The following is a 25,760-nucleotide window of genomic DNA, read 5'->3' on the forward strand; positions in this document are numbered from 1 at the left end:
GCTACTGACTATTTTTGAGTGGATGTGTGAATGAATTTATAAATTGACAAATGCAGATCTGTAGTTTGGATGCGTTCCCAGGGGAGCTTAACTTAAATGCCCTGGGTTTTTTTCAAGTGAAGAAATTTGACTTTAGCCTTACAGCTAAGCCAAGAAAACATTATATCAGTTAATGGCAGTACCTTCACGGGTGAGCTGGCGAGGATTTGGCAGTAGTTGGTACAATATCAAACATGGTACCAAGTGCATGGACATAACATCAGTAGAAGCTATACAGAGAAATGCAGAAGCCCGTTTATCCCACATCCAACCTGAGGTTAAGATGCTTGCGGAGGGTTGAGAATGTGGCACCACTCAACTGGGCACCTCCACGATTCACACGCTTTGTGTCTTACAGTGCCTGCCATGTGGTAAACCCACTTGTAAAATTCAGGTCGTCCAGCTTGGAACACTGTCCCCAAAGAGAAAGAAACATTTCAGAAACCGACAATATTTTTTTGTGAACAATTCTCAGAATAGAATGGTCTGCCCTTCAGGGGATTGAGGTTTATCACTAGAATCTAAAATGTCTCATTTCAATGAGGAAAACACTTTCTGCTTGAGGAGAAAATAAAGCCAAAAATAGAAAAAGAAAGTTTAGATGACAAGTCACTGAGTATTTGTATCAGTAGAATCAAATGAGACATCAGCTATACTTTTTTCCCCAAAATAACTTACCATTTTTCTTTCAAACTAAAAATAACTTCACATGTGTTTCATGATTTTATAGAAGCGGGTCCTTAGTGAATATGGAATTTAAAAGCAGAAGCTAGGGGCACCTGGCTGTCTCAGTCAGTTAGGATCTCACAATTTGTGAGTTCGAGCCCCATGTTAGGCTCTGTGCTGACAGCTTGGTGCCTGGAGCCGGCTTCAGACTGTGTGTCTCCCCCTCTCTCTGCCCCTCACCCATTCATATTCTCTCTCTCTCTCTCAAAAAATAAACATTAAAATATTTTAAAAATAAAGTGAAAGCAGAAGCTAGATTAGGATCAAATCTTTAGAAGCTAAACTCCTTTCGCATATATTTTTGAAGCATCCTCAAAGTTTACTGATACTGTTTTCTCTCTTAAAACCTCTAGGAAAAACTTGTCCATTTCTTCCTCAGCTGTGATCTTTGTCCCATGAATTTCTGTAATCTCAGAAACTTGAGCTAAGAGTCTGGATTTTTTTTTCCCTCTGAAGAAGAGGGAACTGCTATGCCCAGATCGTGATCTCCCCAAAATCCCAAGACCACCAACGAGTCCGAGTCACGTATGCAAGAACAAAGGGCGTTTATTCGGGCTTAAGCTCGGGCTCCCACACCTCACCAATGCAATGGATCCGTGCTGAGAGCCCGGAACAAAGGAGGAGTAGGGTTTTTATTAACTCAAGGGCGGGAAAGGGGTGATGGACAGGGACTACGAAGTGATAGGACAAGGCGACGGCAGAGGTTGTTACGGCGCAGAGGGATTGGTGAGTTTAGAGCAAGGTGGGCCAGAATAGTGGCCGGAACATCCGGTACCTCCCAACCTCCAGTGATTGGTTTGGACACAGGGAAGGGCGGTGGCTCAAGGCTGCTGAGTCAGGCCTCAGAGACTTGGGTCTTCTAATCTCTGGGGCCTTCTGAAGCCTGTCATGGCGCTGGTTTGGTTCTTCAGGAACAAGGGAAAAGTGACTTTTCGGTTATTAGTTTCTTTATGACAGCTACCATCTTAAAAGAGCATCGTAGTACATAAGCAAGGGTACTGTTTTACAATTTTGCTTTCAGCAGAGCTCCTTGGAATAACCGTGCAGTTGATCTGCACAGCATCCCAAGGACAAAACCCGCACTCTGTTGCCCCATTGCAGTTGGGAAGATGAAGCATGAGAAGGGTAAATGACCGTGTGAGCCCACACCACCAGTAAGGGGCGTGGTATGGGTTCCCAGAGAGCACGAGACTGTGAGGCTCAGTAACAAACTTGCCCAAAGTCACTATGCCAGTAAGTGGCAGGGCTGGGTCTCAAATACATCCAAACCCTGCGCCCCACCCCGCCCTGAAGCCTGTAAAACAGCGCTCCGTGTCTCAGCCTGTGAAGATACGTTCGCATCAGCACAGGCCGCGGCGACTTTGCTCTGCAAAAGGTTTAACAGCCAAGTAACAAATCCGAGCCTTGGATCTGTGATGCACAGACTGGTCCAAAACTGTGCAAAAGGAAGAGATTCAGAGACAGTCGCAGGAAGAGCACCTCCCTTCATTCTGGAACACCGTTCACGTGCGTTAAGAGTGGGCTGGTTTTTGTTATGGCAGTTTTTTCCTCCTTTTCCCATTGTGAGGAAAAAGAAGTTACAGACTTTGCGAAGCAACACCGGAGAGTGCATCTGTTAGAACTGCTGTGCTTCCCCTCATCACGGACGCTGGCAGTAATTCTCTCCCCGCATATCTGGTCTCAGTTGTAGGAGTTACAGTGAGGGGCGTCCGGGGCGGCTCAGTCGGCTGAACATCTGACTCCTGGTTTCGGCTCGGGTCGTGATCTCACTGTTCGTGGGTTCGAGCCTCACGTGGGTCTCTGCGTTGACAGTGTGGAGCCTGCTTGGGACTCTCCCTCTCTCCCTCCTCCTCTGCCCCTGTCCCACTGTCACTCGCATGTACTCGCTCTCTCAAATAAACTGCAAAGCAAAAAACTTTTTTAATAAAGTAACAGTGAAATTGTACAGCACACATGTTTGCTTCTGACAACAAAACCAGCCTCCTTGCATCAGTTTGCTGTCCTGTCTCCAGAGAAGACTGTCCCGGACCGCCTGTGACAGGGGCAGCAGAGGAGAGACTTTTGTAGTGGCCGGTATGTGGGAGGGCCGAGGGGCTCGGGCTGGAGGCCCCCGCGTTGTGGGGTGCGCGGTGTGGATTCATAAAGATGGCCCGGCCTTCCGCCAGCGGAGCCGCCCACCCTCTCACTGCAGACGCTTCCTGCGAATGTGCTAATAGGCCTTATGAGAACATTCCATAACCACCCATCTGTCACTTTTTAACAGACCTGATTGGCAAGCTCTTGTAACAACTGACATCTGTTCTCGCTTATTGATATGCAGATTTATGGTAATTGCTACGAACAATAAGACACAAAATTACCTAAGGTGAACATTAAATTAAATTTTCATGCCCTTCTCCTTATAAATAATTTTTTTAAATCTTAAATTTCAAGTAGGCATATTGCACATCTGTTTCGTACATCATTTCTTCGTTTTGAGAAGGAGTTTTCTTTTCCCAAGTAATGAATGAAAAGTTGGATGCCTGTATTTCCCCAGTTATTTTTTTTTTCTTACCACCTTGATCTTGGCATGCTGTGGGATTTCACAAAAGGTATTTAAGCGTTTTCTATTTCTAGTCACCCAGATTATTGCCCCTGGTTTGCAGGGTGCCTCTCTGAGCAGAGTGCCTGGCGAGGTTAAAATTGGTTGCGATACTGCCATGTGCCAGGCCCGAGCCCACTTCCTGGCAAGGCCACCCCGGCTGGTCGCCCCTTCCGGATCGCTGTGTGGGTGTGACCGAGAGAGCCACCCGCGGGCAGACGGCCAGCAGGGTCCGTGATTGAGCAGAGAGAGGAACGAACAGGGATGCAGAGAGCCCCAAAAGAAGGCTTGCGGGCCGGGGCCACCAGTGTCGGCTGGGCCCAGAGAAGGAGCAAGTCTATGGAGGAGAGGACCCCCGCCTCCTGCGCAGGCCCGTGCGCCTGAGTGTGTCTGCAGCCGAGGGTCAGAGAGCCCGCGGACCGTGTGGTTCCATGGGGAGAGGGCGACTGGCCTCACGCAGCTTCTGGTTCCTTTCCCTAAACGAGGCAGATGCCTTTTCCGGAAACAGCGTGGCTCCCAACACCCTTCCCTCAATAGGAAAGATCACATGTCGGCTGTCCACACTGGCTACAGGAGTACGGGGTCCCGGAAGAGCCCATATGTCTGCCTCTGGACCTGAGTGCTGTGTGCAGTGAAGGATCCAAATCCGCGTCTCCTGGGGGAATGTCTGGGGCTCTCTGCGCACCCCAGGACTGCCCTTGTGCACTTAGAAGGCCCTCACCACTCGAGGGAGGCGGTCTTCCTGGAGGAGCACGCAGGAGGACGAGCCTCAGCGCTCTGCCACATTGGACACAGGGCCACAGGGCAGGGAGCCTTTGCCTCATGGCCCCACAGCCAGGCCAGTGAAACCCGTGGCAGGGGTGGTGGGGGGGGTGATGCTGTCCCCCTGCCTCAGCGTGGGTGCCTCTTGGGCTAAGCCTCAGCCTAGAAGTTCTTGGAGAGTCTCTGGCTTCCTTGGCTTCAGCTAGAGCTGTTTCTGTCCTCAGTTTCTACCCCTGGCAGTCAGGCCCATGCCTTGGTTTCCTCTGATTCCCCGTCACAGCTACTGCTCGAGCCCGGGCCTCCCCCGAACCCCCCGACAATTTTCTGCTGGGACATGTGCCTCTCACCAGCTGTGTGGTAGATGGGGCGTTCTTGGTCTCTAGGATCTGTCACCAGAAACATGTGCATGCCACACACACTCCACATCTGATTTCAGGGAGCTCAGGGCCCTCGTGTGTCCCCTCGGTGGACTGCAGTTAGGAACGCTGAGTTAAGGTGATGAATGTGGGGAAGGGACACAGCCGTGCCACATGCTCGGGCTAAGAAGGAGGTCACTGCCCATCTGTTCCCTGAGGAAACTGAAGCCTCTGATCTGTGGTGTCGGAGATTCTGGTAATGGATGGAAAAGGAAACCACATTAAGAGATTAAAGGATCGATTCTGTGATTTGGAGAGCAAGATGTTGGACACAGGTGCCGTGTGGCTCCAGGTTAACTTCTTGGCTCCTGATGGAGAGGGCGCGCCCAGGGCGTTGCTCCGGGGTCTGGAGCGCCAAGCCCAGCAGGAAGCACCAAGCCCAGCAGGAAGCACCGAGAGGGCTGCTTCCAGCTCTCGGGACTTAGGCTCGGTCACACAGGGCACGGCCCTCACCCGGCAGAGTTGGGCACTCACAGGGCCGCTCCAGGCAAACATGAGGATCTGGTAAACGTGTACTTCCAGTGCGCCAGACACAGTTCCTTTAGAAATTCTATTCCACCACCCGCTCCCAACCCCCTGAACTCCAGGGTGTGACAGTGAGGGCAGTGGAGCCCAAGCACCATGAGGAGGAGGAAGGAAGAGCCCCAGACAGAACCAGAAGGGCAGCCGGAGCACGCGTGGGGAGGCCAGGCTCCCCAGGAGGGAGAAGGCGATGCCCCGCTCCAAGCCTCCATTTTCTCTCTGTGTAGTGTATACTGTCAGTAGGGACTTAGTCACGTGGGTTTGTTACGAATGCCACACAAGAGTGCACACGTAGCATGAGAAACATCCCTGGCACATGCTTCATTCTTAGTGCCGTCATCACCATGGTCGAGGTGACGTCACTGCATTTTTTTCACCTAGCTAAAAGAGCGTGGGCTCTTGGCTTCCTCTGCACTAAGCATTGTTCTTTGAGCTTTCCGCATATCCAAGCCGTTAACTTCTCAACTCTTTTGAGAGGGATGTTGTGTTTTGGTCCCTCCACACACTTGGGGAATCTGAGGTGCACACAGTTGGGCCAGTTTGCTCAAGGCGATAGAGGTGGTCAGGAGGTGGGGCAGAGCCAGCCGTCTGAGAGCAGGACCTGCTGTCTCAGTGACCAGCCTACACTGGCTCTAATGTGGCTCCTGTCGCCAGCAGAGACTGCCGTGCAATCACAGCCCTAGCAGCACGGGACAGGGTGAAGGAAGGGATGCCTGCATCTGCATCAGGAGAAGCAGAAATGTGGGCATCGGGGCTGGGAACTGGCCCTCACTCAACAAAGTTGGCAAGGAAGCTGCCTGTCCATCACTGCTAGCCTGCTAAGCGCTTAGTTCTCAGTAAGGGGTGGGGGTGCGAGAGCCTCGCACGGTCAGCATCCAGGACCCCGTCAGGCCAACAGCGGGAGGATTGGCATGGTCCTCCGCTGAGAAGCCCCTGCCTCCTGCCTCTCAGCTGCCCACTGCAGCTCATCCCCATCAGAGACTACTGAGAATGAGCTGCTGAGTCTGGGCCTCTTTCCAGAAACAGATGAAGTAGGATCACTCTCCAGTCCCTGGCTTCTCCTTGCTCCAATACACAGCAGCCTTCCTGGAGGCAGGCGCTGTTTGGTTTTCCACTTAATACTTCATCCTGTGCCTAGGGTCTGGCTCAGTGCGATCTCTGTAACTGCTGAGTGGATGGACAGACAATGGTTAGATGCATAGATGGTCGGATAGATGAGTGAGTGGTTGGACTGGCAGATGGATGGATGCATAGACAGACAGACAGATGGGTAAATGGATGGGCGGCTAGGTGGGTGGGTGGTTGGACAGGCAGATAGATGGATGTATGGGCAGATAGATGGGTGGATCGATGAACAAATGAATGGATAGATGGATGACAGGAACATGGGTGAGTGGACAGACAGACAGACAGAGGAGCAGGCAGACACACACAGGTCCTCCTGCATGCCACTTCTCTCCATCTCCTCCTTCCCATCTTCCTCTTTCCCCAAATCCCTCAGATGCTGCCCATCACCCCGACCGCTCCTTTCCACTCTTGCTCTCTGCTTCTCTTGGCCCATATTTTCCTTTTCCTTGCAGTGTGACCACTGAACACAGTTGCCCCCCCCCCACTGTGGCTCCCCACAGCTGCGGTCCCCCTCCCTGGCCTGCCACATGGGGGCAGGGAAAGGCCAGAAAGGATGGCAGATACTCTTGGGTGGCGATGTGTGGGAAGAAAGGTAGAGGGAACACTGTGGGGGACACACCAGGCCTCGGCCCTGGGTGAAGCCAAGCAGACAGCGAAGTAGAGAACCGGGTGTTGTCAGGTGGGCTCCAAGAATGCCGGCAGGTGAGATCAGGAACACACATAGTTCTGATAAATGTTTGTAGAATGGATTAATGAACAGTTGAGGGAAACAGTATGTAAAGCTGTTATAAATACTGAAGGACTAACAGCAGAGAAAATGAACACTTGGTTGGGTCCATAGATGGTACTCTTCTTACCTGCCGTTTATGAAAATTTCATTCTCTTTGATACCCAGTCCATTCATTCTGCGTGGATTCACCCATCACCTGCCGTGTGTACAGCTGTGAGTTTGTATGGCTGTGTAGGTAGACTGAAAATCAGACAAGATTATCCTCAAAGAGCTCAGTATCTAGTTCAGAAGGTAAGAGATATATATGCATAAGGTCAAGATAAGATGTGGTGAATGCCACAGGGTTACAAACCCTGGATGAGTGAGTTTGCAGATAATGCACAGAAGAGGTGTGTGTTGACAGCAGACTTTCAGTCTTCTTTGGAAGGAGGCCATCAGGTGTATCAGGATCAACGCCCCAGACTCAGGGAGTCCACCACCATTTGCCCCGAGGCCTCAGCCCAGGACCTGAGTCCCGACCACTTATTAATGAGCTAATAAGCTCCCTTCAGCTCTGGAATTCCCTGCATGCTGGCACTGTGGCCTGAACTTGGGGAGATCAGGGCAACGTCTTGGAGGACCCCCTGACCCAACGAGAAGATTGGCTGCTTATCATTAATGCCAGGTGTGCACTGCGGATTTTCATTGCGGTGCTAAACCATCCCCTTGTCAGTGCAGCTCTCGGTCAGGGACACAGTCCAATCACATGGTTTACGTCATTACAGCACTAAAGGGACCATCAGTCACAAGATGGCCGAGGGGACAGATGGGTCAGAACAAATGTACCTCACTCCTCTCAACATCGCTCAGGCGTGAGGTGTGTTTGAGCTCCTGTCGGGAGCTGAGCGCCTTGCTGCATCCACGTGGGTCTGCACTGAGGCCATGAAGCTCCCGGCTTCCCCCATTTGCTTCAAGAACCCCAGAAAATAAGACCAGTGCTTTCTCAAGTCGCAGATTCTCGTAAATAGGACCCTGTCTGACACTTGATTAGAGGGAAGGTGGGAGAGCCGTTTCGAGTTGCACTGACAGAGAAAACAGTGTGGTTGCAAAGTCCACACTCTTGTAGAAGTTGACAGGATCCCACCAGTACTTGAGTGCTGCCTCAAAACATCCACAGGACCCAAGTGGATTTTGAAAGACAGGTGTTTGGCTTTTACCCTCAGCCAAGAAGGCTGGGCATCTCCTGGAAGTGGACAGAGCATTGTTCTCAGCAAAACAAGGAGACCTCTTACAGCAGAGACGTCAGGAACTCCTTTCCAAGTAGAAGTAAGTTGTGATCAAGGCAGCCAGGATGGAGGAGCAGGATAAATGAGCCTAGCAGCCACACTTTGAGTGGTGCTTAGTCAGAAGGCTCCATACCCATGGCTGGGGAGTTACACAGATATGTTGCTAGAACATTCTCTCACCATTCCACCCACCACCACCTAATAAGGAAAAAGGAAGCTGCAATCTGGCCAGTCTCTCTAAAGCAGATTAAATTTGCTCGGTAGGCATTTATTAAGTACCTGGATTTGAGACATGAGAAGAAGGTGAAATTAAGCTATTAACTCTAGTGTCTTTCTCTATAAAATTTCTCTGTACAGGGAGAGAACCATTGTGTCCTGCCTCTTGAAGATACATTAGTATGAAGTGGCGAAAGACTCAGAGACCCTTGGTCACTGAGAAATAAAAGTGGAGGAGGTCTCAGCCTTTGTGTTCTTGTAAAGTTTCACTTTTCTCTGCTGTTCGTTTCTTAATTTTCAGTAGCCAGAGATTCGTCCTAGTTAAACATGATCCTTCTTTAAAATATAGATGCCTTTAAATCGCAAATACAAGCACTTTACAAATAAAAATGTGACCACATTGACATTTTTACTCATCCATTATTTTTTATTTATGAGATGTTATTTAAGTCCCTACTAGGGTCCCATTTTAGAGTTCACATTTAAAATAAGTCTGGAGAGAGGACATCAGTGGTGATCACCACCATGAGAGTCCCTGACTACTGTCAGGTATTTACACTGTGTCGAGCGATTTGCATTCCTCATCTCTTTGAATCTGCACACTGCCCTTGAAGATAAGGTGCAGTTAGCAGTGCTGCTCACTAAGCAAGAAAAGTAGAGGCTGAGTCACTGGCCCAGGGTCACAGGGCTGGTACGGCTGCAAAGCCAGGAAGCCATAGCAGTTCAGGTTCAGAGCAGGAGATCAGTACTGCTTCCTCTGGAATTCCTCCTCCTCCATGCAGCTGGTGGGCTTACCGGGACCCCTTCCTCTAGCTCCGGGGCCCCGGTCTCACGGGTTCTGTGCTGCTGCCCCGTCATGGTAGCAGAGCCTGCTGTGGCCTGGTCTTTGCTCGTGCTCTCTGCAGCCCTGGGACAGGGCGGCTGGGATGCGTCCTGGATGACAACAGGCAGCACTGCCCACAGTGGGCAGCTCCGCTGGCAGGTGCAGTGACACAGGGGTCATCAGGGCAGCTGCACAGAGCGTGTCATCCCAGGGCCCACTGCCCGGGGCCTCTGCTCCCGTCGTCCGCCCTCAGGCTTGGAGCCGGGCCGAGCGGGCCTCTGGCTAAAGCAGCGTTTCTCTCCCTCCACAGGCATGAATGCTCTGCAGCTACAGAACCTGGCGACGCTGGCGGCGGCCGCAGCCGCGGCCCAGACCTCAGCCACCACCACCAATGCAAACCCTCTGTCCACCACGAGCAGCGCCCTGGGAGCCCTCACAAGTCCGGGTAAGGGACGTAGAGGGGTTGGCGCCCGGAGTGGGGGTGGGGGGTTACTGCAGTTGTCACGGCAGGGAGGGGGCGCCCTGGGCAGCGGGCAGGGGCTGGATCTCTGGAGAGGTTCTTAAAGACACTAGGTTCGAATGCACATATGTTTGATTTTCCGAGAAGACAGGGGACAGAGTTTGCTGAGAGCAGCCACCGGGCTGGCGGGTCTCCGGCCTTCACTGTGCGTGGCGACCGTGCCATCCGTCGCGCGGTGCTCAGGCCAGCACCTGGGGGGAGCCTCCCTTACTCCCTGGCTCCCTTGCATTGCTTCTGCTTGTTAGCAGCTTGAGGGTCCTCTGTTGAGTCTCAAAATCCCTCACTATTCCAGGGTTCTGTTTCACACCAGCTCCATCCTTCATGCTGGCTCTCAAAACCCACGGTCTTGAGGGGACCGTCCTTGCCGTCGCCTCCCGGTCGCGTCCCGGGCTATGTAATTTCAAGTCTTTCTGCTCGGAAATGTTGCCTTATTCAAAAGCAGATGCTGTTCTCCTTTTCATACGAGCCAGACATAACGCGGTTGCTTAGATACCAGCATTTGTGCCCCAAAAAATGTTTTGCTGGCTTTTCTTCCCCTCTGAATTTTCGAGATCTTGTTGGATGAGCTCCCCTCCCCACCCTCGGCTCTGCAGATCCCATACCCTCTGCCGCCTGTGCTCCAAAGAGGAGCTGCATGGTGACTGAGTTTGCATGTGTTCATCTGGGGCTCTCTTTCTGGAAAACACGAAATGAAAAGACGGTTTTCTTAAGGCTTTTGACAACGGGAAGCCACGTGCCCGCGCCCCGGCCAGAAGCTGGTGGTTCTGGTGGTTTGTTGATGAAATGCTGGGTATCTAATCTGTCTCCCCCTGAGGAGGACCGTCCGCAGGGACACACCTCAGAGACACTTGCGGGGAGTGGGGGGGGTCATCCTCAGCACGCAGTGCTCTCCTGGCAACACGGAGGTGTGTGGACTTGGTTCTCTGGGATGCCTTCAAATGTGTCCCGTTACCATGTGGGGGCCTCGTTTGGTGCAGTAGATGGTATTTCCAAAAAATCAACTTGAGGCCATTTTTCCCCAGCAAACTAACTTACAAATCTACTCCAATATATGAACCTGTTATTTATATAAACCTTTTTAATGGCCCTAGTTAAGCAATAGACGTTTTGAGAGAAATTCCCCTAAACAAATGATTAGTGATTTTTCTTAAAAGCTAATTAAAAATTTAACCTCACTAATTTACCCGTTTTATAAATCAGATTGAAAAGCAGTTTCTTAGGGGGCACCTGGGTGGCTCAGTCAGTTAAGCAACCAACTTCAGCTCAGGTCATGATCTCATGGTCCATGGGGTCAAGCCCCACGTCGGGCTGTGTGCTGACGGCTCAGAGCCTAGAGCCTGTTTCAGATTCTGTCTCTCTCTCTGCCCCTCCCCCCTCTCAAAAGTAAACATTAAAAATAAATTTTAAGTGTCTTCTTAAATAAGAATGTTTATCTCCCCACGAGGACAATGAAATGATTATGTTAAAACAGCATAATGTATACACACAATTTTATTGTCTTTTTAGTCAGAAGCTTGAATTTTTAACTAATTTATCTGGAGAGAAAAAAATTAAGTCATTTACCATCTGAATGCTCTTTTATTTGCTTGTATAAAAAGTAAAGAGGATTATCTGTGTTTTTTTTTTTAAAATATTAGCTTTATTTAGCAAAAGTATATTATCTGTATTCTTTCCAAACTTGGCCTTCATCTTCTGTTTGTTTTATCAAGAGTGACCAGCAGAAACTGACCAAATCATTGGTAATAAAGTAGAGAAAAAAAAAAAAACTTTTCATTAAATGGCCAGGAGCCACATAGCCCACGGCTTGGATCAGCCTTTCAAGACTTCAGCTTTGGTACATTCAGTATTGTAGTGATGTTAAAATTGTCCTCCATTCCAGAGACAGACAGACCGTTATCATAAGTGGACTTTTTGGTTAAGGGTACGTGCCCTATTGTTTGCTCCTGAGGGTTCATTTGACTTTTTTAAACTATGTTTTCCCATCGTGACATTTGGGCTGGAATGTGCCTTGGCTCCAGGGAATCAGAATTAATATTTGAACATTTCGTTCTTCTTTAAAAGAAGACTTGTCAGTTTACGGAGTCAAGTGCAAACAGGATGTAAGTTGGTCGGTGTAGACACCAGAGTTGATAGTAACAGCTATCCAAGTGGCTGTCCGGTGTCAGGCGCTGGCCCGGCACGCAGCACAGATGCGCCTCTGCCCTTGAGTCTCCCGCTTGGTCAGGGGATCTGACAGCAAGCACGTCCGCGCACCCAAAATGTGCCAGGCAGTCCTGTGGGGACACACCAGACAGAGTATGGCGGAGAGTGAAGGGGGCTGGAGGGAGGCCGTGGGGATATCTAGGGCAAGGGCATTCAGGTGCGGACAGAGCGAGTGTGAAGGTAGGAGGGCCAGGTCACCTGCAGGGGTGGAGCGGAGGGGGATGTCCCCGGATCCACATCCTTTCCATCCAGTAGGGCCAGAAGCGCAAACATTGTAACTTGTTCCAGGGGCGGGGGTCGGGTTAGGGACTCAGCTGAGGAAGATGGACTGTGTATTTAAGACATTTTAAACACATTTGACCATTTTCAGGTTTTACCTGAGCTCTTAGTGAAAAGGAAAATGTGTCCTGGGATCTCTTTTACTTCTTCTCCCCAAAGCAGAATGTCCTTACCTTTGCTCTCGAAGAAACATTCTGCCCTTCGAATAATTCTGCTGAGGTGCTGCTGAACGTGGTTTTTCTCCTGTCTATTGAGCAATGCTTTGCATAATAGCTGAAAGTATTTCATTAGAATCCTGAAGTGTAGCAGCAGAAACGATTTAAATCTACATTTCAATTATTTTTCTTAAGCGTAACTAAAAAAAAAAAAAAATCTGGCATTTAAGTGGAAGTAAATTATTTGTCTAATTTCCATCAGGGACTTTTTCAAAGTCACAGAAAATGTGGTTGGTAGAATTCACGACCCTCCACTTCATCAGAGCAATTTCCTGTGAAATAAAAGGGGGGTGCACAGTGGTTCCCAAGGCCAATGCCATTATTTGTCTTTTACTTAATGAAGAACAGGACTTATATCATTGTACCTCTAGCAAGACCAGTCCAACTGTGAGATGCACTGATGCCCCATCACTCGGCACCCACACGGGCCCTGATTTTACCGTTTTTAAAGATGTCCCCTATACTTCAGACCAGTCCATCTCGAAAGGAGAGGAACAATTCAATCCCCCAAACTATTAATTTTTTTAATAATTGTAAATTTATCATTTCAATTTTGCATACCCAGGCATAGTCTCCCTACAGCATTATTATAAATGATTTTACACAGTCTATGCTTTAAAACATGAAAGATTAAGCTTTAATTTTTGTTAAAAAAAAATCCCCGTAGGCAATAAATAGATTCCTTTGTCTCGTGGCCTTGAAATAAAAATTAAAATAGTTTAAATTGCCCATGGTTAGAATAAGTGTTTCATGCAATTATCAGATGGTAGTGAATAAAATTAGAAATTAAATCATGAAAGAATAAAAACCAGGTAAATGCATATTATGCCTTTCATGGGTTTCTCACGGGGTCTTTTGAAGCCTAATTTAATCGTGTTTCTTGTCTTTTATTTTGATATGATAATTTTGCCTTTGTTTACTCCATTCTCCTATTTCGTTAATTAAATCCTGGGTCATTTCTCCTCCAAATTTTGAACCTGTTTTTGAGGAATGTGTCTCTGTGTTGGTATAAAGAAGACATTGTCTACAGGGTGTGCAGCAAGGTCTTAAAGAGAGATGACAATATTTGTCTTCTCCCGACTCGTGGATTTGTTAGTTTTGGCTGGCAGTTTTGAGAGCGGGAGAGAGCATTATTATTAACCACATAGGCACACGTCTTTGTCATTTTCTGTCTAAAACATAATACTGCATTCGTGTACCACATTACTCCACTGACCTTCATCTGTTTTCTTTTTTTTTTAAGAGGTTTTAAAATTCTCCAAATGCTCCTGTAAGTGCACTCAATCAAGTGCACACTTCACGATAATAGATAATTTCCCTCGATAGGATAAGGCATTTTAAAATGCTAGGGAGGCTTTTTTTCCCGTTCCCACATTTGGCTTTTCAAATAGTTGTCCCTTTAAATTCTAGGCAATATTTTATCCCCCGCATCTTCCAGAGGTCACCCGCCTCCTTGAAGGCTGTGACAGACACAAAGTCCCCAGGAAATGGTGGCTCCTTGGGGACTCGTTGAGGTTCGTGGGGCCTGGAGGTCTTTCCACGTGATCCTCCCTTCCTGGGTCATCACATGAGAAGGACCCGTGAGTGGTGACCTTCAGCGTCACACCCCCGTCACCGGGGCAGCGGTGGAGAAGAGCGGAGTGGGAAACGAGGAGTTCTCCTCAAGGTCACTCCAGAAGCCGTCAGTGTGAGGAGAGGCATCTGTCCCCGTGTGTGTCCCTGCGGGAACCGCGTCAGGTGAGGAGGTGCCATTCGCAGGCTGCTTTAGCCCACAGGTCTGATTTGGGCCCCACACCTCCGCCCTCCAAGCTGTCACGTGCAGGGGACAGGAACACAGGTGGAGTTAAGGAAATGGGCCAGGAGAGGCCGTCTCCCCCACGCTGCCGCCCTGACCCCACAACCCCGGGAAGTCTGCCCGCACGCGTCGTCCACGAGTCCGAGCCCCCCAGCCTCCCCTCCTCCCAGTCCTCTCTCCTTGGCCCAGTTGTATCAGCCTCTGGGTTCGCGTCGTGCGTCTCATCAGGCAGGTCTGGTACCTTCTCTGGAGCATGTGCTGGCCCCTCCACCCCAGTGGTGCTGCCCTGCACGCAGCCCTGACTCCCTCCCTTGGTACCGTCAGAACAGCCTCCGGCTTCACTCTTGCCCCCCGTCCACCTGGCTCGCTGTGGGCGACACAGAACAGCTCCGTCAGACACCTTCCCCGTGGTGCAGGGCTGGTCTAGAGTGAGGCGGACGGCTCGGCACTCGAGGTGCTCCCTGCTCCAACTCCACGTTCCCTGCCAGCCCGCCGCCCCCCCACCGCCCCCCCACCGCCCCCTCCAGCTGGGTGGGGCCACCCCATCTTCCCCAGACCCGCATCGGCCTCTGTGCCTGAAGTGCTTTCCCTGGTTTCCTCCTGCGAAACTCTTCGGTGTCACTAACCTATCACAGTGCCGGTGCTTAGGAAGATTAATGCATAGGTATAAATTTGGTGTTCTTATTGCACATCATAAGAATACAGTTTATACGGCATAAATTAAGCTCCAGTAAGAAAACATTTTATAGTAATTGATAAAAATTGCTTTAAATACTCTAATACTTCTAAGAGCCATTGCAGTTGCCCTCTCCACCATAAAGCCTCCTAGAAAGAATTAAGAGCTCCCACATTACGTTTTTAGCATAAATAGTTAATTTATTCCTAAACCTGGTCAAAGGCAGCCTCCTTTATAATAAGGGCATTTTTACTTAACACCATACTCAACCTTGACCCGCGTCTCTGACCTTCCTATTTTTCTCCACTCCTCTTGTTTCACTGCTTATTACCACAGAAAAGTCTCAAAACCGTCACTTTTCCCCATCATTAGCTACACTTTTAAGTGTTTTAGTCAAGAAGGCTGTTAAAATTAGCTGTTTGTGGGGTTGAATCAAACAGCTTTCCACCCTATTGCTACAGAAAGAGAACTGCCAATCCCATTCTTTGCTCATTTCCTGCAAGCTTCAGCATTTTATCTTTTGAGAAGGTTTCTGTGTGTTGACTGGTTGACATTACAGGGCTCACTCTATTTTCATTGATGTTAATGGAGTTGAACATGATGTAAAAGCCCCATAAATAAAATGTTACCATAGTGACTGTAATTTCTGGATATATTTTTTCATTCACTCAACAGGTATTACCTGAGCATCTCCTATGTACCTGGGACTGTTCTGGGATTTGAAACACATCAGTGGACAAAGTGGGCCAAACTCCATGCCCTTATATAGTTGATATTTCTAGCATCAGCTCTTTAAAAAACGCATTTTACTAAATTTCTATTATCAAATGATTTGGTGAGCCTGGAAATATAAACTATAACTTCTATACCCTTTAAAATAACCATTTCAGAACCAATTTTTTAGTTTATGTTACGTTAAAATTTTATGGAGACCAAAGTAGGGAAGGGAGAGAAACCTTCCTCCTCTTCTGTAAGCCTTGCCATCTTTCTGCACATTGAAGGCAACAAAACTCTGAGAATAGTGTGCATCCATGTAGTAAATTTGGCAAATGGTAAAAGTCAAAAAAAGAAGACTACATGCACTTCCAGTGGCTTCTCAACAGAAGCGTTTCCTGAAGGGCCGCCGGGTGGCTCCGTCGGTTAAGCATCCGGCTCTTGATTTCAGCTCAGGTCATGATCTCACGGTTGTGGGATCGTTGGGCTCCTCGCTGAGCATGGAGCCTGCTTCACATTCTCTCTCCCTCCTGCTGCCCCCTCCCTGACTCACGCATGTGCTCTCCCAATAAGTTAAAAAAAGAGAGAAGCATTTCATGAAAACCTGATTATTTCCAAAGTTCTTAGGCATTCAGAACATATTTTGGGGGTATGGGGAGCAGTTGGCCATGGTCTGTTTTTCTGGTAAGTGGTTCCTTATTTGCTCGGCACTGATCGTCCTACTTCTAGGGTTTACGGCAAACACGTAAATCCCTCCCAACCAGAGGAGTCTCACTGGCACGTGCTGTGCGTTTCGATGCAGAATTAACCTGAAGTTTGACTTGCCATCAGGAAGACGCCACGCAGTCAGAACCACAGCTCACTCCCTAAGTCCTCTGGGTGTCCTGAGCCGCCAGGGGGCTCTGCGCTCCTGGCCTCGGCACAACCCTGCGCAGGTGAGGTGCTCCGGACCTGGAGCAGAGCCCTGGTCCCTCAGCACTCCCGAGCTCCTCTAAAGCTGCAAAGCTGCCAGGCTGAGGGGGCAGAGCTGTTTATGGATCGCCTCTCTTCTCCGCGGCACCTGCACGCAGGTCTATGCGGCCGGTTCTCCCTGTGCCCCAGGGTTTGTCCTGCTGTCCCGTAGGCTGTCACTCACCAGTCTTTGCTTCGTTCTTGCCTTGCTTTGGGTACACTTCTTAATATGATTAGATACTGGCTGTCCTTCTTTGCATGTTTGCTTTTAGTGGCTCTGGAGTCAGAGCTGTGCCAAGCATTAGCAATCGTTGTAAATAGTGCTCTGTACGGTCTACGTTGCATCAGACCCACATCGGATCCCGCTGTGATGCATTTACCAGCTCACAGGTGTGTTTTCTGTACATCACAGCCACTCCGTGCTCTTCTTTTCCCACGAAATCAAGGATGTTGCTGTCTGAGCCATGTTACCACTGCTAGCATAGCAGTGTATTAATCACATAATGATATTTTATAGTCAGTGGGGAAAGCAACTTTGCTAAGAAGAGTTGCTAATCACAGCTTCCAGAGGTTTATGATCGAAGGTCCGTGTTTTAAGACCTGAAAGCCAGAAAGTAGGAGCACTGAGTTCACATGTGGTTTGATTCCACGAACCGCTGTAACCCAGATGCAGTGGCCACATTAAAAACACAAGCAGAGTGCACCAACCTGGTCAACCTAGTTGAGGGGCGGAAAATCAGAGAGATTCTGTCGTGAGGAAATGGGGGAAATTTTGAATAGGACAGCTGACATGTGACCCCAAATTTCAAGACTAGGTAGGGTTTTGAGACATAGAAATGGAATGGAAGATTTAACAAATCTGTCAGATATGAGAAAAATAAAAGTCAAACAGAAGTTCATCTCCTTGCTTACAAGCATGAGATGTATGGAAGATAATGACCAGAGAGGGTCCTGAGCGGTGTGGGTAAGGAGCCAGAACTCTGGCGTGCAGGCAGTGAAGAGCGTCTAAGGACCTGGAGCACAAGAAAGTCCACCATGGGACTTGAGCACTGACTGGATGTGAAGACAGAGCAGTTGAAGGCGACAGAAGCACGTTTAATCTGGGGGACTAGTGGCCCAGCGTTCTCATTGGTAAAGAGAGGGGTGGCAGGAGAAGGGAAAGTTAGTAGTAGACGACTGGATTTTGTGCTGCACATGTGAACAGGCCTTTTGTGTCAGTATATCCACCGCGCACGCGGTTGGACATCTGACCACGGAGTTTGTCATGGAGCTCAAAGAGTGGGCTGAAAATCGGCTGCAGCAGTGAGGTGGACCGATGTAAGCTTGGGGATGGGTGGTACCTTTATGTTAGAATCACCAAACGGAGCAGGGGAGGAGACGGGGTGCAGCCCTCTGGCTGATGACTGTATTTGTGGGGCAGACAGGAGGAACCACGTGGTGGTAGCCTGGTGTCAGGGAACCATGCAGAGGAGTTTCAAGCAGGAAGGTGACAGGAGAGAACAGAAAAGGGGCATTCGAATTTAGCAATTAGGCAGCTGCCCTCCCCCCCCCCCCACCTCCCCTCATGGCCTGGTCACTGGTGGAGTAGATGACACAGTTCTAGAGGCAATGAGAGAGGAGGAATGTGGGACTGGAGGTGAGAATTCTATCTGTATGAATGACGTCATGAAATTTAGTGATTTAAAAAGAAAGTCTAAAAAAGCGGCAGAGTCAAGAGAGAGATGAAGATGGGGAAAACTTAAAAGTATTTCTAAGTGAAAAAGAAGGAGCCAGAAGGAAAGAGAGCAGGAAGAGGCCAATGAGAGGTGAACCTGATGGACTGAGTGGGAAGGCGGAACCAAACCCTCCTTTATGCCTGTCTGGGGCACTGGAGCGGTGCGTGAGGGCCTGTGACGAGCTGGGAGGAGGGCCCTGCCACCGAGCACCTGGACAGCGCGCCCGCCCCTACCCTGCCCATCCCTCTTGCAGCACTGTGTGGGCGGGGCCGTGTGCGTGACGGGGCATAAACCCGTAATAAATGCTGCGAACTGGGACGGTGTAGCCTTGCGGGAGGGAGCACCTTCTTCGCCTCCGAGATAAGAGCACAGAGGCCAGGATCGGGGAGGATGCAAGGAATTTAAGACACAGAGGTATTTACATCACGTGTAGGCTAAATTTAAATAATCTAGTGCTAGAAACAGAAAAGTTCATACACAGGGCAGAGGTTTAAAAAAGATGTAATTTGAAGAATGTACTAGAGGAGGTTACAGTTTCATTTTCTTTCTGTGGTATGTGGACATTTTGACCAAGAGTTGGAAGACTGATTCGGAACCAGTCATTTCATCTTTATCTAGGTTTCTCAGTTGGGAAATGGAGTTGTTCCAAATACTGAGGTTAATATGTACGTAGAAAGCACGCTGTGGCTTTTATTTAAAGACAGCATTAAAGAATCTTATGGGAAAGATGATTTCATTATTTTGGAATGACATTAAATCCCCCTGTTGACAACAGGAAACTAGGTTAAAACTAGAATAAGATCAGTGATCTTTTTCTTTGAACCTTTTGCCTTTGGAAATGAGTATCTCCCCGCCCTTCCTAAAAATGCCAGAATATAAACGCAGGAAGTAGACCCACTCCTCCTTTCTTTCTGCTTTGGGGCTTAGCTGAACCAGGTGGCAGTGAATTTCCCAAGGCACTTGAGTGTGATTCGAGGCTACAGAACCAACACACCCTCCTCACCAAAGACAAAATGGCACTACTGGATTCGAGAGCACCAGCAGACCATGATGGAACAGGACTGGTGGCCACCATGGAGAGTCACACGCTGAGGCCCTCGGAGAGCTGCAGGTTATTATGGAGCCTTTGCTCGCGGTGGGCCATTCACAGGGGCAGCCGCCCCTCCAAGGCACACACTCAGACCGTCTAAACAGCTCTTCCAGCCTAGAACCCTGCTGGCTGAGCACTTGACCCTTGCCAACCGTGGCACCCGATCCAAAGGAAGACACTAGAAATGAGCGTTTTGTCCCTCTGGGCAAACTTCCCCCTTTCCAGGACATCCTAAAACCAGATTCGGCCAGGTTTTCAGCGACCTGCCAGCGACACGCAGCTGTTTACCATGGAGGTAACCTCTCTCCGGGGGCAGAGACTAGTCACCAGCAGGTTTTACAGTTACAGGGAGTCTTCAGGTCACTCTGCCCGGGTGCCTTGTGCACGATCCACACGGATGCCCGCAGGGAAATGACTGGCCAAGGAAACAAGGCGATGAGCAGCAGATGTGACGGCAGTCCTGCCACACCGCGAGACCTCCAAAAGCAGGAACTCCGGACGAACTGGAACTGTGTTTCTGGGTTTTTCCATGGTACATGTTCTCACCCTTGTGAGGAAATCAGCATTTCTTTTTCTAATCTGTGTTGATGACCATCTGGAAAAACAAACATCTGGAGCCATCTGAGGGGATGCACGTATTTGTACTTTGGTAAATCGTTAGCAGATTATCATTGGCGGAGAAAACAGGTTGTTTCCTCTCTGCTCTATTCTTGTTAGATCAGTATATACTGAGTTTACATGAACAGACTTTTTCAAAGTGACCCCAAATGACACCTTCAGTCTTCAGTGTCTGCGTGGGACTGGCCGGGAGGTGCCCAGGTTTGCTCACAACTAATGAAGTCGATTTCTTTCTTAGAAATGTTAACTAATGAGGGGCGCCTGCATGACTCTGTCACTTAAATGCATCTAGCTCTTGATTTCGGCTCAGGTCATGATCTCACAGTTCGTGGGACCGAGCCCCACATCAGGCTCTGCACTGACCATGTGGGGCCTGCTTGAGATTCTCTCCCTCTCTACCTGCCCCTCCCCATGCTGGCACACACGCTTTCTGTGTCTCTCTCTCAAAATAAACTTAAGAAATGTCAACTAGTGAGCACTCCAGGAAGCATGTGGAAAAATAAGAGTTAAAATGAAGGAAACCGTTTCTCCTTCTGTCTCTGCACCACTTTCTCACTCACCTTCCAGTGTCCACTTCCCTAGAATAATGCTTCAAGAGTCAGTCAGGGTCCAGATACGGGGCTTCTTGCTTCACCCACCCTCTAGACGGAGAGCTCCTCCCGTGCACCTTCTGGAGAACCAGGGTGGCCTGTCTGGCCTGGTGTTGCCCGAAGCCACATCGTCGACTGTCCCTGTGAAGTGAAGCGATGTTCTGGGAGAAGATGATGGAATGGATGTTTAGGGGACGGAGGGTATGCCCATTACAGACCATCAAGTAGTGACATCAGACCACCTCAGACCCTTTTAACACCATTTTCTATACAAACAGCCTCCTCCTACCTGGTCATTCCCCACCCCCCAAAATCTTGTAGGGATAAATTAAGAGACGTGGTTCCTGTGGAATAATTGGGCCCCCTGGGAGGAGCGCCACTCTGTATTTCGCTAATGCCCTGGGGTTGTGATTAGCTAACAATGAAAGTGCTTGTGTCGTTGCCTAATTATTCTGCTTCCTCATCGTCTTCCTTGCACCGGCCCAAGACCATGGCCCGAGACCATGTCCAAGCTCGTTTGAGGCTGGGCAGTGTCCTCAGTAGTTAGGTCAGTGTAGACGGTTTGCTGTTTCCTAAGCCACAAAGCCACAGTGCTTTCACCATCCGATGGTTCCGTGCAGGTGTTTAATGAGTGCACCGCAGGCCGAGTCCCCACCCCCCCACCCCGCCCCTGTCCTCGTCCTCGGTTGGTGTGTCGGTGAAGCTCAGGGACAAACCTCATGCTGTATGGGAGAGGAGGGGGCGCTTAACGTGAAGCAGATGCCTTGGAGAGCACGGCGGTTCCTGCGTGCTACACTCGGCCTGCCCTGCAGAGACCAGAGGCGAGGGCGGCCTGCGGGGAGGGAGAATGTTCGTGGAGGGGGCTGCGTGAGAGACTCCTACACCCCTGATGGCCGTCTGTCCGCTTCCCTTGCTGGGTCTGGAATCTGTGGAAGGACAGAGGGATGGCAAATTCCTCGTTCACAGCCTCCTCACCCCGACCTCACCTCTGGATCTTCGTCCCGCCTTCCATACAGGAGGAGGAGCCGCCGCCGTTTACCTGCGCGTCTCTGATGTGGTGGCGGCAGGGGAGGGCGGTCTCGAGGCTGGTCTTTGAGCCAGGCCAGTGCCTGCCCCCTCCCAGCACCTGAGGGGTCTCTTGTCTTGGGGACAGGGCGGCAGGCAGCTTCGTCCATCCTGTTGTTTTTGTTTTTTATCAATTTTTATTTTTGAGAAAGAGCACAAGCAGGGGAGGGGTGGGGAGGGAAGACACAGAACCTGAAGCAGGCTCCATCCAGGCTCAGCTGTCAGCACAGAGCCTGGTGTGGGGCTCGAACCCATGAACCGTGAGACCATGCCCTGAGCCAAAGTCGGCAGGCACCTCTGTCCAGTCTGTTTTTTAAAACAGCCACACTCTTTGTGGCCTGTGAGCAGAAAGGGACATCTGAGGAGTGTTTCACTTAGTCACCAGCTTGGCTGTGTCCTCAGGGGCCCTGTGTGAGGCAGAGTGTAAAATGGAACGAGATCCCCTTGAACTGGCTCAGGAAGGCCTTCAATTGGCCTCATTCTCAGAGAAACTAGATACGGCATTCAGTGCACCTGCCTCAGCCTTCAGTATTACTTTCACGTATTCATCCACTCAGCAGATCTTTGGTGCCTGTTTCGTTCCAGTTACTTGTGTAGGTTCTAGGAAATAAGGCGGAACTTGTCATTAATAAGCTCATCTGCTGGCAGGGCTGTTTTCCTTACGGAAGGTAGAACCATAACGTAGGAGACGTTTCTCTCCTGCTTTCCTGCCTCCCAGCACCTGTTCTCTTTCTTATCTCAAACCAATCCTTTCCTGCCCTACAACCTTTCACCTTCTCGGGCCCCGGACTTCCCACACCCGGCCTGCCGGGGTGAGGTGCCACTGCGCCTGGATGCCTCTGAGACGCACTTCCCACACTCCAGTGAGCGAGAGACACCTCAGGAGGGCACGTTAGATCGAGTCCTGGCCCCGCGGCCCGACATGTCGGTGCCGAGGGTCCGAGGTATCCTCCAGGCGAACGAGGTGCAGGAGGTCCTAGACTCAAATTATAAAAAGTGACTGCTCCGTCAGATGTGTGTGTGGATACCACGCCTTCAGCGGGCAGTGCGGTCCCTGCCTCCAGCAGACAGAATAGTCCTCACCGCTTGGCCCGCAGAGCATCGCAGCAGCCCCGCGCCACGAGCTTTCACCCCCAGGGTCTGGCCTGTTTCTGGTCACATCCTTTCCTCTGTGATGGATCATTCAGGATTCGAGATGGCTGTGCTTGGCGGGGTGGCTGCCTCTTCCAGGAAAGAATGTAAAAGCTACATGGTGTCTGCAGCTTGGCCGGGCTCCTGCCATTGTAGACCCCTTGAGTCTGCAGTCTCTAAATAGACCCTGGGTTTTCACATTCTTCAGTCACGCCGTGAGCAGTGAAAATTGGAACCTTCCCCGAAGGGCCGCCTTCAACCCGTAGAATTCTGCCTTCTCAGAGTCCTGGTCTTGTCTGCCAGGAGATGTGTCGAGCCTGCGTTTGACACTCATAGAAACAACTTTTCAGGAGTTGGAGTGTTGTACCTACAAAGCCATCGAGCGTACCTCAGGGTGTGCAGAAACCCCCTGAAATGTGACTACCTGGTGGCTTAGCTCTCATAGTTCCACAGACGGTCCTCATACCACGCCTGCCCCCCACGACTATGACCCACTGGCCCTCATTTTGGTCTCCTGAGCTACGTAGGGTATCTTTTTGACATCAACACCTAAACCTGGCCCTTCCCTTAGCGTTCTTCTCTCTGGGCTGCATGTGAATTTTCATCAACTGTTTCTCTCCCTGGCATGACTGGCAGGCCTGGTCACCCTCTTCCTCACTCTCAGAACAATACACACACACAGATTCCTGACAGCGAGGCCAGTGGTACAGGCTGTGGGACTGGCGGTCATCTGTGCAACCCCCTTGCATCTCTCGTACTGGGAAATGTTAACTCTGCATGAATCCAAGGACAGAATGATCAGATTCTCATCCCTCAGATAGAGATCATCAGCAGTGTTTATCAGTTACCTACTGCGTGTCAGACCTCACTGCCACCTCATTTGATTGTTTAATTATCATGTCAGTTCCCCAGGGTGGGTCGCATTATTCCCATTTTAAGCATCATTCAGAGCCTCAGCTAAATTGAGGTATTGCCCAAGGTCGTACAGGTGGAAGGGACAGAGCCCAAAAATTAAGGGCAGATATGAATGATCGCAGATTCTTTGCTTCTGTACATCTCAGTAGCAGCCAAGATAGATGCAAGAATCAAAACAGGAATTGAAGTTAATGTTCTGGAGCCAGGGAGCTAGGTGAAGTCCTGGCTCTACAACGCACAGCTGTGTGGGACCTTCCGCCAGCTACTTAGCCTCCAGGATAACTGGAAACAATTTAAAAAGCTGATACACGGAAAGTACTTAGGACAAAGGCTGGCACATGTTAAGCCCTCTGTAAATGCTAGTGGCTGCCATGATTAGCTGTATTCCTGGTGAAGCTGAGTTGGCAAGTGTATTAGTGTTCGATTGCTGCTGTGACACATTACCACAAACGTAGCAGCTTGAAACAACACTAGCGTATTATCTTACGACCCTAAGCCAGAAGTCCAGCATAGTCACTGGGCTGGGATCAGGGGTATCAGCAGGGGGCAGTTCCTTCTGGAAGCTCTAGGGAAGAATCCACTCTTGCTCTTCCAGCTTCTGGAGGCTGTGGACTTCCTCGACACATGGCCCCTACCTGCATCTTCAGGGCAAGTCCTGGACCCGCTGCCATCTCTCTGGCTCCTGCGAGCGGCTCTTCCACTGACAGGACCCCTGAGATTACACTGGGCCCATGTAGATAATCCAGGACACTCTCTCCATCTCAGGGCCCTCTGAATAGCAGCTGCTAAACCCTATAAGTTCTGTGTCACCGAACACAGTCACAGCTTGCAGGAATTAGGATACAGGCATATTTGGGGGGAGCCATGAAACATGTAGTGTCTCCCTCTGTAAACGTCATCCTGGGGCCCAAATAAGCTTACCTGCCCTCTCCAGTAATGCAGAGGTTAGAACAGAACAGAGAGCAGGAAGGCCTTCATCAGGCACCCACCGGTGTCTTGTGTTTTAATTTGGTGGCCCTGTGGATGTCAGTTCCTTCCAGTCTCTCCAGCTACATTTGTCACCTGCCTCCCGTTAGGGAGATCAAGGCTAGTTACGGTTGGAAGGGCGCGAGTCCAGTTTATCCACACGGCAGAGAGAGGAGAACTTTCTCCTGGGAAATGAAGCAAAGGGCCTTTTCTCTCTGGAAAGCTCAGAAAGAATAAGCATTTACCTCTGGAACAAATGTATATAAAACAAATGAAGCTTTTGGTGTTTTTTGTTTTTGTTTTGTTTTTTTACCGTAGGTAAGATTCAGCTTGCTTGTGTTTTGGGCTGCTTTGAGAAAGTTACCCGAAGTAGCCCCTCTCCCACCACTGTTAGGTATCCCGATGGCCTCTTCCCGAGGACTTGGCCACACAGCCGTGTCCTGTGCTACCACTCGCTGTGTGCGCCGGGCAGGTCCGCTCAGCCTCTGCTTTGCGGAGAAGAGACTGTCTAGTTGGTGCGTTGCCGCGGAGAACCCAAGTTGAAATGAAGGAATGTGCGGAAGTCAGCGCTGTCTGTTCGTGTCAGTGGGGATTCAGGGAGAGAAACAAATCGCTGGGAGAGGGTCGGGGGGAGGGCAAGCACTCGGCTCTTCCTGAGATAGTGGACAAGGGATAGTCCTCTGGCTCGTCTAGCACTGTTCTCTCTTTCCTGCCCCCCTCCTCTCACCCTGGCGTAGCAAGGAAACCCAGTGATCTAGGCACGCCGTCCGTGACCTGAAGCTCTGACCTGGGCCAAGGAACTCTTCTCAGTGTATTATTGATCCAAGACCTAGCATGGTTCCAAGGAGAAAGAACTGTCTTCTCACTTAGATTGGGAGAGGCGTGTGGGAATTGCTGAGCTTGGCGTCTTCCCAACAGCGATTTAACCTGCTCAGAAGAGCACGGGAGGCCTGTGATGCTCGCCACCGTCTCCCTTCCCGCGTCGCTCTCCCCGTTCTCTCACCCTGCCCCTTCCCACATTCTCTCCTAAGAAGGCACAGAACTGTGCTCCCACGTGAGGTAACAATGACAGACCTTCTGTTCATTGCTCGGCCTGCCCTGGTTTGACGT

The 25,760-nt window shown here is 50.1% G+C and overlaps 1 protein-coding gene across 6 annotated transcripts in view; it reads left to right on the plus strand.

Annotated features, from left to right (window-relative positions):
* CELF2 (CUGBP Elav-like family member 2) overlaps nucleotides 1–25,760 on the plus strand; it is a 308,661-nt gene that overhangs the window by 256,518 nt on the left and 26,383 nt on the right. For all 6 annotated transcript variants that reach the window (XM_039246010.1, XM_039246011.1, XM_039246009.1 and 3 more), the window contains one exon: nucleotides 9,519–9,653. In XM_039246010.1, coding sequence (XP_039101941.1) covers nucleotides 9,519–9,653 — 135 coding nt within the window. The remainder of the gene's footprint in view (nucleotides 1–9,518; nucleotides 9,654–25,760) is intronic.

The sequence above is a fragment of the Hyaena hyaena genome, unplaced genomic scaffold (assembly GCF_003009895.1).
Source record: "Hyaena hyaena isolate Hyena2069 unplaced genomic scaffold, ASM300989v1 scaffold_276, whole genome shotgun sequence".
Classification (NCBI taxonomy): domain Eukaryota; kingdom Metazoa; phylum Chordata; class Mammalia; order Carnivora; family Hyaenidae; genus Hyaena; species Hyaena hyaena.